This window comes from Bicyclus anynana, chromosome 5 (genome assembly GCF_947172395.1).
Source record: "Bicyclus anynana chromosome 5, ilBicAnyn1.1, whole genome shotgun sequence".
In the NCBI taxonomy this organism is placed as follows: domain Eukaryota; kingdom Metazoa; phylum Arthropoda; class Insecta; order Lepidoptera; family Nymphalidae; genus Bicyclus; species Bicyclus anynana.
Genome location: NC_069087.1, coordinates 16,176,532 through 16,193,422, shown reverse-complemented (window position 1 = coordinate 16,193,422; position 16,891 = coordinate 16,176,532). Strand labels below are relative to the sequence as shown.

The window sequence follows — 16,891 nt, the reverse complement described above, 5'->3', positions numbered from 1 at the left end:
GGTTTTCTATTGGGTTGCCAGCTCGTAATATGAAATTAAATCAGGTAATTTGAACGACAAACTAAAACTGGCCGAAGAAAACCGCCTTTATTGACATGTTGAGTAATTAAGAGTAAGATATATGCAATGACAGTTAAAGTACCTACTCGTAGATAAGGTATACAAGTATTCTTTATAGATATAGTGCACTTTGACTGGCTATTTAAAATGAACAGTTGCTGATTAGTCAAAGTACATCTCTATTCAACTAGATAAAATTACATAATCTATTTATATAAATACATAGGTATATAAATAATGTTTGTATTTGTTTGTTTGTTTGTTTTAAAGCGCCAATCTCTGGTACAAGTTGAATTGTAAATATTGTTTTTGTATATGATACATGAGGAGGGAAATAAGCTAGAATATTTGGGGAATCTTTGTATTAAATTTGTGCTTCTACATATATATTTTTTTAAAGATTTTTTGCCATATCTTTTAAATATCACTAATATTCTCATTTTCCTCCAACTAGTTAGGAATTATTAGGAGTGGGTACCACAATAGTCCAACGGGGCGGGGATCGAATCACCACCCCTCAGTGATGAGTTCGACCGCTTTACCGTTAAGTTATTGAGGCTATATGTAAAGATTTAAATCGAATTTATGGATGGTCATACAGAAGGTGGTCATTCACGAATGTTTGCATGGCACGCGATCGAAAACAAATAATCGTTGAATATGATTTCAAATAAAAACACACGGGCTATGACTAAACGTACACTCGTAAAACAATCAACGGAAGTCCATGCATTATGAATGACAATTAAAACGCACCATAATTGATTAAAAAAGTACAATGACCCGTTTGTTTGTGATCGAAAGCGCGGACGCTTCACAATGCGCGCGTACGATGCGATATGTTACGTCCAAACGATTATGTCTTTGACCCCAATGATCTATACTAATATTAAGGTAATGTTTGTGAGGTTGTAGGGGGTAATATCCGGATCTACAGAACCAATTTTGTTTCAAAAATAGAAAGCCACATTATTTGTGAGTGTCAAGTTGTTAGGTATATTTTAACGCATTCTCAAAGGAACAGAAACTACGCGGAAGAAACCGCGGGGCAATTGCTAGTATTTTATGAAAAAGGTAGATACGAGTACGTGCTAGCATGCCAAAAGTGTGGCGTCGAATATGATACAATTAGCCTGTCCGGCAATCAGTGGAATCCACGTAGAGAAATGTAAATTAATTCAAAACTGTACATGGGTGCGGCCCCTTGTATGTGTGTGCTTTGGACCACTTTTTTGGTTGTTTTACTAGGCAAATAAATATCGCTTGGAAGGACAAACTAGCAGAGAAGTTATAGTAGTAGGTACCTCTAGCTAGTAAAGTATGAACGGTTGAAAATGGCCATGATCTAAATACGGTCGAAAGTGAAAACTATTTTCTCATTCGACAATCTAGAAGAGATGACCCAAACGCTTTATTGTTTTAAAATATAGCTGTGAATTTAGATTTAAAATATTAAGCACACGATACGACGGTTTCTCAATCGTTAGTGTCGTATCGTGGATTGTAAAGAGGAGTAAAAGTTGAAAACACTCCGCAGTGCGTATACAAAAAGGTCTTTTATCAATAGGTCCAGCTAGTGGCCCGTCGCCCGGTAACTGAATGTTTTTATTCTCTTTTATTATCACGCTTTGTGCGTCCAAATTGTCTTTTATGTGCAGTTTATTATTGTATCATTACTGGACCGTTAAATACTTGAACCGTAACAGCTATTGTGTGTAGGTAATCTACGACTTAGTGACTAGTTACAGTGCTGTCAACACTGTAATTGATTATTCTTGATTAAAAGTCATTATTACTTGAAACATAATGAGAATTGTTTTCAGTTCAGGTTTCGAAGTTAAAACGCAAATAAATAAAGGACTAATGAGTAATTCGATCAGAATTTCGTATCAACATGTTACCTATGTTAGAATAGTTTCGAATTTATTGGAAGTTCTTGATTAGGTATTTGTACAACGCGGCTTGACTGCTAACTAATTATTACTAATTATATACACACTAATAGATACACTAATTACAAGCTAAGATTTTATTACCCAATTTACTTACTCGGTATCTGAAGGAAACAAATAAAGGGATTATATCTGCGTCCAACACGTCTTAAAGACCACGACCGCTCTGTCAAGAGCGCAGCGACAAAGGAGAAGATTAACATCTGATAACGATCAATACAGAGTCAAAACAAATTTAAGCTAAGCCCAACAACCGGCATTAGAGCAGCATCGTGCAAGCTCTATAACCCTTTCCTATAACGAAACACTAACAGTGGAATTCATAGTCGTTGCAGGGGCACCTCCAGGGGATCATTCAGTCGCTGAGTGTTAAATTTATCCTCTACTTATTTGAGAATTTAATACTCAACAGGTAAAGGATCCCCTAAAGGTGCCTCAACAACGTCTATGAATTCCACTATAAGACCCTGGCCCTAGTCGTCCATTCATAATGATAATGATGAACTTTTTGTATTACATAGTTGGCGTAATAAATTATTATATTGTAAGACTACAACAATAGCGTAATCCGTCTTATCGTGGTTCGTGACAGGGATCGCGTGATAAGGAGATAACGCCGCGTTATACCAGGCCGGCTCAGGCGATACGCCTTGACTGATTAACATACATTTTATTATCTTTTGCAACTTATAATGTGACTGAAATAGAACGTGAATCATGATGGCACTGCTATTCTTTTGAACTAACATTTTAATGAGGTAAGGTTTGATTTTTTGTTTGCTCGTTTGTCTGTTACGATTTAACTTTAAAAAATATTTTCACCATTATAAACGTTCTTCGCCTATTCTATATTTTACACCCGTTTAAGCATTCATAGCAACCCATATTCATCTCAATGTTGAAACGAGTCTCCTCCCAGAATGAGAGGGGTTAGGCCAATAGTCCACCACGCTGGCGCAATGCGGATTGGCAGACTTTACACACCAGATATGCAGGTTTCCTTACGATGTTTTCAAAAGCATCACGAATTACATAGACGAATCAGTAAGTCAATAATATAAGACCAAGTGAATTAAGGATAAGCAGACACGAGATTTTGTGAGACTTTTGAGTTTTGAGAATACCAAAATATAAGGTGTACCCACACGAGTTTTCAGCTTATTATTATCTTAAATTTAGATGTCAAATCCTTACTAGTTATCCTTATAGTTTTATGCTGAGTGGGAGACCTTTATTTGGTCAGTGTGCTTTCTGTTTTTTTTTATTATTCTTATATAATACAAAAGCTTATTTTTACTGACCAAATAAAAGTATTTTCTTTTCTTTTCTTTGTTTCTATTAGAATAGCATATAGATAATTATATCTATATTATGTATAGATAGACCTACCCCAGTTTAAAATGCGTTTAACGTTTTTCCATGTTGCAATAGTCCGTAGCATCAGCTATTATAGTGCAGATAATCGCCATTGTTACATCGATTATTCGCTATTATCGATAATAGTGCTAATTAAGTAGACGCACAACAATACATGGCGCATAATAAATATTTTTTTAAGGCGACAATAAAAAGATTTTAGTGTCAGGTCCTTGTCAGGTTTATTTATAAAGAATTCATCAGATTTTATGGACAATGTCAATTTCGATTATCTCGCAATAAATTTGGCAATAAAATGTCTTTAATTAATTGCAATTTATAAAACAGGACGAGACCTTATCCGATTCAATGAAAACTTCGATTAAAATATTACAGAAATTTCTCTAATATTTTAATCGAATTTTTAAATTCGAATAAATAGTGAAGGATGTTTTGAGTTATTAAGGAGTTATATATATACCTAATGTATAAATATAGACACAACAAACAAAATGTATGTTTGTGTTATTTGACTAGTCGCTTGTGTATTTTAAACCTATTTAATCATTGGTAAGGTAATCGATTATTGTTTTCCTGTGTCGTGCGTGTAATCGTGATCACAAACAATAATTTAAAGCGAAACAACAGCATTGAACATAATAATAAATATATACGACAAGTGAATTGAGGGTCAAACATTAAAAAACGTCAAATTAAAAGACAAGCTAGACAGCGACGATACGGATTACAAAATTCATCATATTGTATAAGTCAACCTGTGGCGTGATTGGAACTGCCCTAGCTTCCGTAGTCGAGTCCCTCGGTTCGAAACCCGGATTAAAAAAAAAAAAATTATATTTTCGGTTTTTTATATTTATCTAAATTTAAATATCAGCAATATATAATTAAATTATAATGGAAAACATCGTACAACTTTTAAAAAAGATACAGGAAGATTTGAATGAAACAAAAGACAGTGTCCGAAATAGCGAAACCAACTTGCTAAACAAAATTAATGAGAAATTCGATCATGTACAAAGTAAGCTACAAAGTTTAGAAGATACTGTTAGTTCACAGGAGCAAAGATTAGACCTACTTGAAAAACGAGTCAGAGAAAGGAACATTATTATTTTTGGTATAGAAGAAAAAGAGCATAACTACGACGAACTAAGCAAGAATATCCTTGATCTATTTAATGACGTTATGAAGATAAGTTGTACCGATTTCGATATACAGTCCCTAAGGAGAATAGGCAAGAAAGGCGAAAAAATAAGACCTATTGTTGTAACACTTTCTACATTAAAAAGAAAAATCCAGATATTACGCAACAAAAAATTATTGGAATCCCAAAACTGTTACATTAAAGAAGACTTTCCGCCAAATGTCTTGCTAAAGAGACGAGAACTTCAAAACAAAGCCAAAGAACAGAGGGAAAAAGGTAACAAAGTGTTCATAAAATATGACAAACTAATTATTATTCCACCAAATGAAGCCTTAAACAGAGGAAATAAAAGAAGCCATTCAAGCTCTCCTCCAGAAAAATATACTCGTTATGGGACTACTAACAAAGCGCCACACCCACAAGCACAGAAAAAGAACACCTTAACATCCTACTGGAACAACAAAAATGGACGAAATTTTACTAAAAAAGAAAAGTTTGCAATTACGGAGTCAGCCATACCCGGTTGTAGTGGCATAGAAAAATAGCAATCATTTACTACGGACCCTCTCTCTCCTCCAACACGATTGGTCAGCGTGGAGGAGTATGACCAAAACCCCCCAGTTACAACATATAAACCAAATACATTATATTGTAAATCCAAACTTAAAATTTGTACATATAACACGAGATCTCTCGCTTCTCCAGAAAGACTTATAGAAATAAATCATGCATTAACAAATATTAACTATGATATATTAGGCCTTGCTGAAATTAGACGAGAGGGATGTAAAATAGAAGAATATTCAGACTTCATCTTCTTTTACAAGGGAGAGAAACAAGGATCACATGGAGTTGGATTCATGGTAAAAAAGAAATATAAGAACAATATAGTAGATTTCACTGGATTTTCCGATAGAGTAGCACTTTTACAGCTAAAAATTGATAACTTTGATATTTCTATAATACAAGTATATGCTCCGACAGAACGTAGTACAGAAGATGAATTGGTCTGCTTCTACTCTACTTTAGAAAAAGCACATGAAAAGTCTGACAAAAATGTGTTTGTGATTGGCGACTTTAACGCAAAAATTGGAAAACCAAAAGAAAACGAAAGGCTAATTATGGGTTCATACGGGTATGGACAAAGAAATGAAAGAGGAAAAATTCTAATATCATACGCATTTGAACATAAGTTGTCGATTATAAACACTTACTTCAATAAAAAGCCAAATAGAAGATGGACATGGATCTCACCGGATCGAAAAACTAAAAACGAAATAGATTTCATATTAACTAACTGCCTGAGATACGTAACAAATATTGAAGTCCTTAATGAATTCGATTTCCCTTCTGATCATCGCCTCGTAAGAGCTACACTAGTATTAAAAAACTTAAAAAAGAGCAGAAAATCATACAAAACCTCTATACGCATACCAATAACGGAATCAGAAATCCAAACATACGTCAACAATTTGAAAGAAAACCTTAAACAATTAGCTACCTATCCAAAAACAAGTGAAACAGTCCAAACCTACTATGACATACTAGAATCCACAATTAAAAATAGCTCAGGATCTAACATCCAACAAAAAAAAAATAACCTAGATATTCTAAGCATTACAACTAAAATGCTTATAAAACAGCGCGCAGAACTTTTAAGAAAAACAGGCAAAAATAAAGATTCAAGACGAGATTTAGGTATTCTATTCAAAAAGACAAACAAAGCCATTAAAAATGACTATGAACAATATAGAAAAGCAAAAATAATAAAAAATATAACTCAGTATAGAAGTAGTAAAAAGGCTTTTAAAGAATTAAATACACATAAAGACTGGATACAGACTTTAAAAAAAGGTGCTAGAAAAACAAAGTCAAGAAAAGAGTTAATGGAAAGCGCCACTGAATTTTATAGGCAGCTATATAAGGGTCAACCAAATACACAAAGCCTAGATTTACGAGATTTTGAAAGTATAGACTCAACAAATGAGTTAAAACCAATTGACGAAATAGAGATACTAAAATGCATAAAAAACCTAAAAACAGAAAAGAGCACGGGACCAGACAACATACCTAACGAAATATTAAAAATTGGAGCCTATCAGTTGGTGGTGCCTTTAGCAGACTTATTTAATATGATTCTAGATACTGAAGTTGTACCGAATCAATGGCTGTCTTCAGATATTACACTTCTGTACAAAAAGGGTGACCCTTTAGATATTTCAAATTATAGGCCAATAAGTCTACTTTCTAGCATATACAAACTATTTACTAGCATTCTCGTGAATAGAATAGGACCTGAAATTGATAATTTTCAACCATACGAACAAGCTGGATTCCGTGCTGGATTTAGCACAATGGACCACATACATGCAATGGAGCAAATAATTGAAAAGTACAAAGAGTATAACAGGACCCTGTATATTGCATTTATAGACTATACAAAAGCATTTGACAGCATTTTTCATGATTCCATCTGGAAAGCACTAATAGAATGCAATATCCACACAACATACATTAACATTCTCAGGAACATCTATAAGAATAGCATAAGTAAAATTAAACTAGAAAATAGGGGAGATATAATAAACATAAGTAGAGGAGTCAGACAAGGAGATCCACTATCTCCAAAACTGTTTATCGCAGTACTGGAAACCATTTTTAAAAAACTGAATTGGATAGACAAAGGTATAAATATAGCGAACAGACATCTAAGCCATCTACGGTTTGCAGATGATATTGCTCTTTTTGCTGAAAACAGTAATACACTGGAAAAGATGATTAAATCCCTAGACACTGAAAGTAAAAAAGTAGGTCTAGAAATGAATATAACAAAAACGAAAATTATAACTAATAGTATACCTAAACAAATATACTTAAATAAAACTGAAATCGAATACGTTAATTCGTATATATACTTGGGCAAGCAAGTTTCATTCAATGATTCCAACACCGAGGACGAAGTGGATAGGAGAATAACTTTAAGCTGGAATAAATATTGGTCACAGAAGGAAATTATGAAAGGCAAATATAGTTTAGACATTAAAAGAACTGTCATGGAAACGTGTATACTTCCTACATTAACTTATGGTAGTCAAACATGGGTCTATACAAATAAAGTTAAAAACAAAATAGCCATTTGCCAAAGAGCGATGGAGAGAAGTTTACTGAATCTACGCAGGCTACATAAAGTGCAAAACAAAGAAATAAGAAAGAAAACGAAGCTAACAGATGCGGTACAACGAGCACAAAAACTGAAGTGGAGATGGGCTGGCCATATCGCTAGATCAACAGACCAACGATGGACTCACTCCACAACAGTATGGCCAGGTCCAGGAGGAAAACGAAGTGTAGGACGTCCGAAATCCCGTTGGTGTGATGACCTTATACATATAGCTGGAAGAAATTGGACAGTAATAGCAAAAGACAGAAACAAGTGGAAGGAACTGGGGGAGGCCTATACCCTATGAGGGATCCTTATAATTTAAAAAAAAAACTCTTTTGTTATAAAAAAAAAAAACATATTTTTTTTTAACATACCTATTGTAAATATTAAATATACTAACACTAGATTTAAGGAATTATTGTTACTAAAAAATATTGTAAATGTTATAAGGAGAAAATAAAAGGGCTTTATTATTATTATTATAAGGTAATCGACCATATTTATAAGCATGATTAATATTTATAAATCTCAATAGTCTTCAAAGTAAAATTGACCTAATCACTACTATTTAAAGTTCACTTTACATTGAATCTCTGAAAATCTTAATCTCTGTTTATAAATATGGCCGAATAAGTTTAAATTTAACTCACCACTCATGATGGTTGTCAACAAACGCAGACATCGGTGACACGTGCACCGTGTATGTGTCATTCGCTGAATACTCGAATAGTCCATAGTAGGGGTTGAATAGTTCCCGCGAGAGGAGGAAGAAGAACTCTCTGCTGGGCCCGCCATAGTCCAGGCCCTCCTCCCCGTCCCACAGCACGCAGAGCTTGCCCTTCTGCAGCTCCTTCTTGGTACACGACATTATCCTTCTGAACGCGTCTTCTAGAAGATGTTCACGGCGTATGTGTAATCTGTAATTTGTTTATCACAAATTTTAATTAAAAGCTCAATGATGTCCAAATAACATATTTTTATTTTGACGTAATGTTCTGAACCTTAACATAAATTAGGACTAACAAAAGAACAAGACAAATTTCGGTAAAAAAAACGTAAATTGTCTTTGATGATTTAAAACAGTATATGCACGGGAATTTTTAATTAAACTTATAAGTACAATGTTAAGTACAAAAGCTTTCGATTTTTATTTTACAGTAATACTGGTACATAAATAGTTGACTATTGACAGACGATTTTCCTGATTTTAGGTGCAAACATCGTAAAGTTATAACTGAGCAACTTCTCACATGGATCGTTAAGACCACGTCATAGAAAGATCTGTGCTAATCCTGTGGCATATGTGTTGTTATAATATTGGCTATTTTACCCATATTTTACCAGCAATTACAACCCGTTAGTTCAGAAACAGCAAAGCTGTCACAAAGACCTACCACTGCTTACTGCTGTCCAATTAACTATTGTTTTCATCCTACTAAGTACTTGATTTTATCCTTAAAATGTGAACTTACTTTAACTTCCCTGGCCCTTGTCCATAACCCTTGCTCTCCAGTTTCCGGTAGAACGCCCTTAGTTTAGCCTCGAAGTCCCTCCTTTGCGGCGCGGGCGCCCTGGTGCTCCTCGCTGCGGCTGGGGACGCTACCGGCGAAGGCTCTGCCGTGGCGCATCCAGACGCCGGCACATAGCTCATGATCTCCTGCTCGAACAGACTGGAAAGAAAGAGAAGACATTGTAGCCATGATACACTGAAGTAGATACTTAAATAAGTTGGCGGAAAAAAGAGGTGGTTCGGAATAGGCATTGTAGGGGATCATTCACATGCTGTGTCGAATTCAACCTCTATTTGTTGCTAAGGGGGCGGATTAAACTCCAAGAGATCATGGTTCTCTTATTGTCGCATTGCTATCAGTTTTTCGTTAATTGTAGCCTGTATGACTTAAGACAGGGTTTCTCAAAGTGGGGTACGCGAACCCCTAGAGGTTCGCCATTTGACGGCAGGGGATTCGCAATAGGATTTAATTTTTAGAATTAAGGTTAAAATTGTCCAAAATTACTTCTAACATAAAATCAATTTGCGACAAAAAACAAGGACACCCATTACATTATTATGGTATTTTATGTGTTACTTTTTATTAAAATAAAAACCTTATTTTCTTCCCCATTAGTTAGTAAGGGGTTCGCTGTCACTTGGAAATTTTAACAGGGTTTCGTGGAGCCGAAACTTTGAGAAATCCTGACATAAGAGAACAGTAACATCAGTAAAAAACACATGTTAGTTAGCAGAAATACTGTGTAATTAGTCTCAGAAGCTCTAACATAATGAGCCCCTACTACGGGTATTAAAATAAAGTGAATTAAAATTCACTTTCCCCACACACCCGAGAACATTAAGTGCTAATATGCGAACGCATTGTTTCACTTTTACACATTTCCCTCTTATGCACCTCTCACATAACCTTAACCGAAATATTCGGCCGGCGTGAAGCAATGCCAGATACTAATCTGATCTTTATGACGTTCGCATAAAGAATACGAAGACAGGATGCTAACTTCGGATGTACGGACAGACGCAGTGCTTAGCAGAGCGGAGATTATATACATATAATAATAATTGAATGCGAAATTTCCAACGTCGGATACGTTTATCCGTTTTGAGTGAAGAGATACACACATTTTATTTTGAGTCATTAACAGCATTTTTACCTGAATACGGTTGGTTATTTTGGGTAATCTCAGAAAGGTCTCGTCCTATTTTGACTGATATTTTACTGGCAGATAGCTCATATTATAAGAAACTAGCTGACGCCGTGCGGTTTCACCCGCGGGATACCCTTTCCCGTAGGAATATGGGCATAATATACAGCCTTCCTCGATAAATGGGGTATCTAAAACTGAAAGAATTTTTCAAATCGGACCAGTAGTTCCTGAGATTAGCGCGTTCAAGCTAACAAACAAACAAACTGTCCAGCTTTTAATAGTATAGATGAGTCTATTCTTGTTTCAGTAGGCCTAAGATGCATACCACATTACGAGAATGATGGGTAGGATGGATGGATAAAGCTCTCTTTCGCTGCGTTAGTAAGAAAGAGCGAGCCATATTTCAACTCCGTCACTATTGGTCTACAATATGTACTTTTATCTTCACGAGATATTATGTATTATGAGATATTATAACGCGCGCGTGTACGCGTACAAAAAATGAATCAGGGTTTTGCGTAATTGAACTTAATTATTTTAATAAGTTTACATAGCAAGTTTTTTTTTTAACCGACTTCAAAAAAGGAGGAGGTTCTACGTTCGGCTGTATGTATGTTTTTTTACTTTAGTATCAAGTGCCACGCAAACGCAAGGGTCCGCTTGTAAATAATACAATACCATAGACACTGCTAGATGACACATCGTATCGACTTTGTTTGAACGTGGTGTGCAGTAAAATTCAATTACGTGTCTATGGCAGTCCAACCAATTTTGGTACAACAATAGACAATATAAATTACTTTAAACTACTGTGTACGGAAGCAATATACTGCTACTGCACCTAATTGGCTAGATCGGGAATAATTTAGATAGCAAATCTATTTTCAATTATTTCTAGTTTTATGCTCTTAGATAGGCTAACCTTTTTTGGGTTATCTATGATTAAAGGGGTCAATACACAGAAGCCATAAGTTCGATTCCCGCACGTTGGATTATTGTCGTAACAAGCTATTTGCTCAACATGCAAGTATTATGAGCATAGAAATAGATAAATAACATTTTCCATGGATATGTGGGACTATGAATAGGGAAAAGGAATTCCTTTTTTGTGACATGACTAACGTTTTCCTGTTCCGCTCATTCTATATTAATAATAGACGAAACAACAACCAAAATACGCCCGAAGAGGTGATGAGTGTTTAAATCGAACTCTAGGTGATTTGTGTCATGATAAATATTTAAGGTCTATGGTATAAAACCGTGATTTTATCGTCTTGACTCGTATCTGGCAAGTTTGGAGATTGTAATATGGTGGTTTTTGGCAGGGGCCAAAAATCAAGAAAATTAATAGATTTTTTTTGTATAGTTTTTAGAATGTTTAATCGAGCTTTTTTAAATCATGTTGTACCTAATAGAATATCATGCAACGATTTTTTTTACAACAAAGTCTTTTTATCCATGTATCAAACATGAGTGTATTAATTGTTATTACATATTCCGAGAATACCGGCTTCTAAATCTTCTTTTATGGGCCCGCGCGATTGAAGCCGCGGGCGAAGCTAGTCCTAATGGCCCACAAGGTACAATGAACCGTTAAACTGTGCCCAAAACTGAGAGGAAGGTCGCCATTAGACAGAGACAAAACGTGGGCTAGGCTAGCGAGCTGCGAGCTATAATAATCGATTTGGAGGAGATTTAATGTCGCTCCGCCCGCCGGTGATCAACATGGCGTAATTAGAATTATGTGGACTTTAAAGTTGGGCTAGTCTCGAAACTCGGACGTCTTTTTTATTATTTTTTTAAAAGTTAGCCCTTGACTATAATCTCATTTGGTGGTAAGTGATGATGCAATCTAAAATGGAAGCGGGCTAACTTGTTTGGAGTAGGATGAAAATCCACATCCCTTTAGGTTTCTACACGACATCGTACTGGAACGCTAAATCGCTTGGCGGTACACCATTGCCGGTAGGGTGTTAATTAGCCACTACCAAAGCCAGTCAGACCTGGACCTGAATTAAGAAAACCTCAATCGGTCCAGCCGGGGATCGAACCCAGGACACCCGTCTTGTAAATGTACTACGCATACCACTGCGCCACGGAGGCCGTCACACACAGAGGCGTCTATAGACATACCAACTTTAAAATTAATAGGGTAATAGGGTGTTCATGAACGTATGTCAGTGTAAGCACGGGATTTCTTTAACTAAAGAGAATTTCTATAATAGACATAATCTATACCGATACTAGTTACATAATTATTCATAACTTAACTGCTAAACTGAAAGGGATTTACACGGGGCACAGCAAAAATATAGACATTAAAAATAACACTAATACTAAGTATATTAGTAGTAGTACTTGTTACACAGTAATAATAAACGTTACACAAACCAGCTTACTTAAAGAAAAACAGCTTAAGTAGAGAGAACGTTAGTTCGTCTTTGAATTCAAAAAGTAACATTTACTGTGTAACATGTACCTACTACTACTAATATACTCGTAGTAGTAGTACACAAACCCAAAGAAAACCAGCCTAAGTAGATAGAACGTTAGTTCGTTTTTGAATTCAAAAAATAGAACCAGATTTGCTACTACATCTACAGGGTTGATTGGACAGACTAAGTTTAACATTAGTAACACAACGCGAAAACAGCTTAATTGGCACATCTATCGAGGGCTTTATTAAATTGAAAAATCTGGCCACGTGCGTCTTATCACACAGAATTTGTAGCATTCCTCTCACAATGTATTCAGTTATTCTGAATTGGAATGACAATGGTAAAGATCAGATATTTTTTTGTTGCCACGAGATAAAATTCAGGCTATTGTACGGTAATCGTTTATATTTTTTAAGGTGCACACTATTCGTAGGTTCTCAAGATTAAAGTTAAGTTTGAGTAGATTTTTGAAATTAAATTACGAATATCATTTGAATTGGTAGTTTTTACGAAGTTTTCGTCCCAGTATGTCAGTCGTTCTGATCTCAGTTTGAACAATACGAGTATGTTAAGGACTTCAGTGTTATTTTCTGATGTTTGGTGATAGACCAGGAGCCGTGAGGTATTGAGTGACATAATTCGAGGATCGCATTCTGTTTACAGTTTTGAACTCAGAAAATCAAGCAGATTACAATTCTGCCAGGAGGGTTGTTAGCCCATTCTTTTGTTATGTGTCGAGTTTATGCACACTTGATACAGCGCCTGATCGATGACATATATTCCGTTCAATACAATATGTCCTAATCAATATCGTGACACGGCAACTAAAACAAAAAAAACATGAAAAAAATTACACACAATCTTGAATAAAACATTCTCAATTAATCTACGTTAAGTGTATTGAATTCTTTAAGCCTACAAATTTCTTTTAACAATTCACCGTTCATCTAACCTCGAAGCGATGTTACTCATGCGTCCAATTGCAGTTGGTAATTGGTGCTTTTTATGGAAACGTGCGTTGATCTGATGTTTGGCATCTTGCTCCAGATTCAGTAGCGGCTCACTCACAGCTGGCTCGCTGCCAAGTACTTGCGATAAATACGCGCTCGTATTTCTTTTGACCCCATTACGTTTCACAACTTCTGAAAACTATTACTATTTAGATACCTTAGATAAAGCATCAATTCAAAATAGGTACAGCCTTGTTGATTCAGTCCTTAGTCACAGCGGCTTTGGTTCATGAGGACACTGTGTGAGAGTCTGTCTAGTAGAGTAGTAGTGTTTCGGTCTACGAAACATTTGAGTTTTTGTTTCTTTCTAGAATTTCTCAGTTGTTGGTGTCCCCGTGCCTTGGACAGCACTTTAACGCGATCCCTGTTATTATTTGATAATGATAGCTGCAGAGTCAATGTTTATCACCCTAACCTAACCCACATTGGATTTCAAGGATATGGCAACCGGGAAATTAAGAGCACAAAATCTGGTCAACCAAATTTACATCTTCTATTATTATCATCATCTATATTTTGAAGTTTATGCTGAAAATGCGTAAGTGGGTATCACAAAGATATGAAATGGTGTTTCTTTTGCTATCGTGATCTTTTACTATAGACAAATCCCACAAAAACTGTGCCTTTTAATCAGCACTTATAAATTCATCCATAGGGAGAGGCAAAAACTAATCTCAGACCTACCATGTCGAATTGATAAGACGTTATTCGTAACGATTAATATCAGGTTCGGAAAACGAACGTGACCAAAGGTTTATGTGTACTTTGAGACATCTTAAGCCACAAGTTATGAAAAAAGGTTACCTAAAGCATATATCTACAAATAAGTACATAGGTCACGTCACTAATTTATGGATCATAAAATTTTATAGACATCTAGTTCTACGAAATATTAAACGAATGAAGAGGAATAATGAAGGCGTAATACCATGAATCAGTGTTCCAAAAACTAAACATAGTTAACGTAAAATATCGAGTTACATCGATACAATGTCAATGAAACTTCCTAAAAATATTGTTAACCTATACTAATATAATAAAGCTAAAGGATATTTATTTGTCTCGTTTTAAAGCGTTAGTTTCAAAACGTAGTAAGTATTTCTTAAAGTCTTGCAATAGAAAAATAATGAATTTTATATTATTATTTATTTTTTTATTAAAGCAGGAGAAAACTTAGAATACATCTAGATGTACTCCAAAGTTTCGGCTTTAATAAAATATACAAAAAATAGTGCTTTATTAAAAAATTAAATACAAGAATGACAGTTAAATATGAAGATTAAAAACTTGCAGATGTAGGTTATGTATGTCTTAAATTGAATATATATAATATTCTACTACAAGTAAAGTTTAATATTGGAAGAATATTTAGTAGTTTCGGGTCTATATCTATAATACGAAAGAGTATAGGCACAGGCTCCTACCGTAACTAGCTAAATATTTTCAAAGGTTTAGATTTCCAGCATCGAGTTACGTAACGTAGCAACTAAGGTAGTCAAAACAACCCGAATCAGGCTCATTCAATTTCAATAAATTCGTAGAACTACCTACTGGCTACTGCAGTTCCCCTTAGAGCTTATTCGAGTTACTGAGAACGAAGTAAATATACATATAATTCTCATTACAGATCTACATTTAAATAGTCAAGATTCAAAACGGTTGTGTTTAAAGCTCATTTGCTAAAAATGAGAATTATGGCTTTAGCATGCTTTTCTGTGACTTTGTCTATGACATGTTAGCTTCCAAAGAGACGCTACGTATCATTATTTTTAACTTTATCTAATTCCGTTAAAACCGTCAAAGTTATCTTAACTATAAACTCATCTATATAAAATTTTCAATATTATTATTCTGAAGTAAAGCATAACTTATGACTATATAAATTGAACTAGATATAACATAAATTACAATATATCTTCCATTGCGAAGAAAAAAAATTACACAAAAGTCTTGTTGACAAAGATCTATACTAAAAAGGTATCTTTAATGTAGAAATGAAAAATGGATACGAAAAGAAAGTTTCGTTTGCACGCGCGTTATGTGCGTGGAAGGCAAGGCCGCGTCCCAACACCGATGGATGGGAATGACCTAAAATTACCCTCGCTCCAGCAGATATTACCGAGAGAGCAACTGGCGAGTCGTTAGACGCGAGCCTATCCGAAGTATTACCACACGAGATACTGAATGTTGAAGCAAATAGTACAATTACAGATATAATTATAAAGTAATTTAAATAATTCGTGAAACAGATACGTGCGATCTATTTTGTGAGGAAGCACTTGTAAATGATATCATAGGCGATAGTAGAAAATAACAAAATCAAAAGTGCACTATAATTGTCGAAGCGAATTCACTTTACTTCCGCTGAACAGGTAGTACAATGAAACAACATAAACAAAATCGCTGAACTTAACAGAATATAAACAGCAATAGGTGACTTTCAATATTGATACGAAGGCTTTATTCACAACTTCATGTAAATTAATGTTATTCATGAAAATATTAGTCTGTTTCTCTATGGAATAAGTGTTCACATGCAGAAACCAGTAAAAAGACGATAGGTAATCCTACTTTAAAGTAACATAACAATAATAATTATTTTCTCCGCACAAAATCAATTGAACAGTCGCGCCAAGCGAACGCAGCGTTTCAAAACAAAAATGAAAAACAGTCCGTATTCACAATAATGCCTTCGCCGCAGTCATTACATAAGCATCCGGCACATCCCAAACATATATCATTGTGATGCCACCAATCTCCAAAAGTTAATGACTATTGGAGGCATTCCCCTGTGGCTCAGACTCGTCGAGCAACGGCCGATAAGCCAAAGAGACGACATATTCGTAGTTCACGTCTAGTAAAATAAAATAATTAATCTCCGTAGCTTAATGCCTCACTTTGTCAATAAAAACATTCATTAAGTAACTTATATTAAGCTATTTGAAGAAATACCAATTAGAGACTTGTACGACATTTTTCATATGTGTAATATTTTAAATGAGCTTGACGCAAATGTGAATGCTAATTTACTCTTTCTCATATCTAATACCAAGGAATTCTGTTTGGGACCATAGACTGATAAAAGTTAAACA

At 35.0% G+C, this 16,891-nt stretch overlaps 1 protein-coding gene across 5 annotated transcripts in view; it reads right to left on the bottom strand.

Annotated features, from left to right (window-relative positions):
- LOC112043789 (E3 ubiquitin-protein ligase HECW2) overlaps positions 1 to 16,891 on the bottom strand; it is a 137,250-nt gene that overhangs the window by 8,267 nt on the left and 112,092 nt on the right. For all 5 annotated transcript variants that reach the window (XM_024079367.2, XM_024079385.2, XM_024079393.2 and 2 more), the window contains 2 exons: positions 9,166 to 9,363; positions 8,344 to 8,610 (listed from right to left, as the gene is read on the bottom strand). In XM_024079367.2, coding sequence (XP_023935135.2) covers positions 8,344 to 8,610; positions 9,166 to 9,363 — 465 coding nt within the window. The remainder of the gene's footprint in view (positions 1 to 8,343; positions 8,611 to 9,165; positions 9,364 to 16,891) is intronic.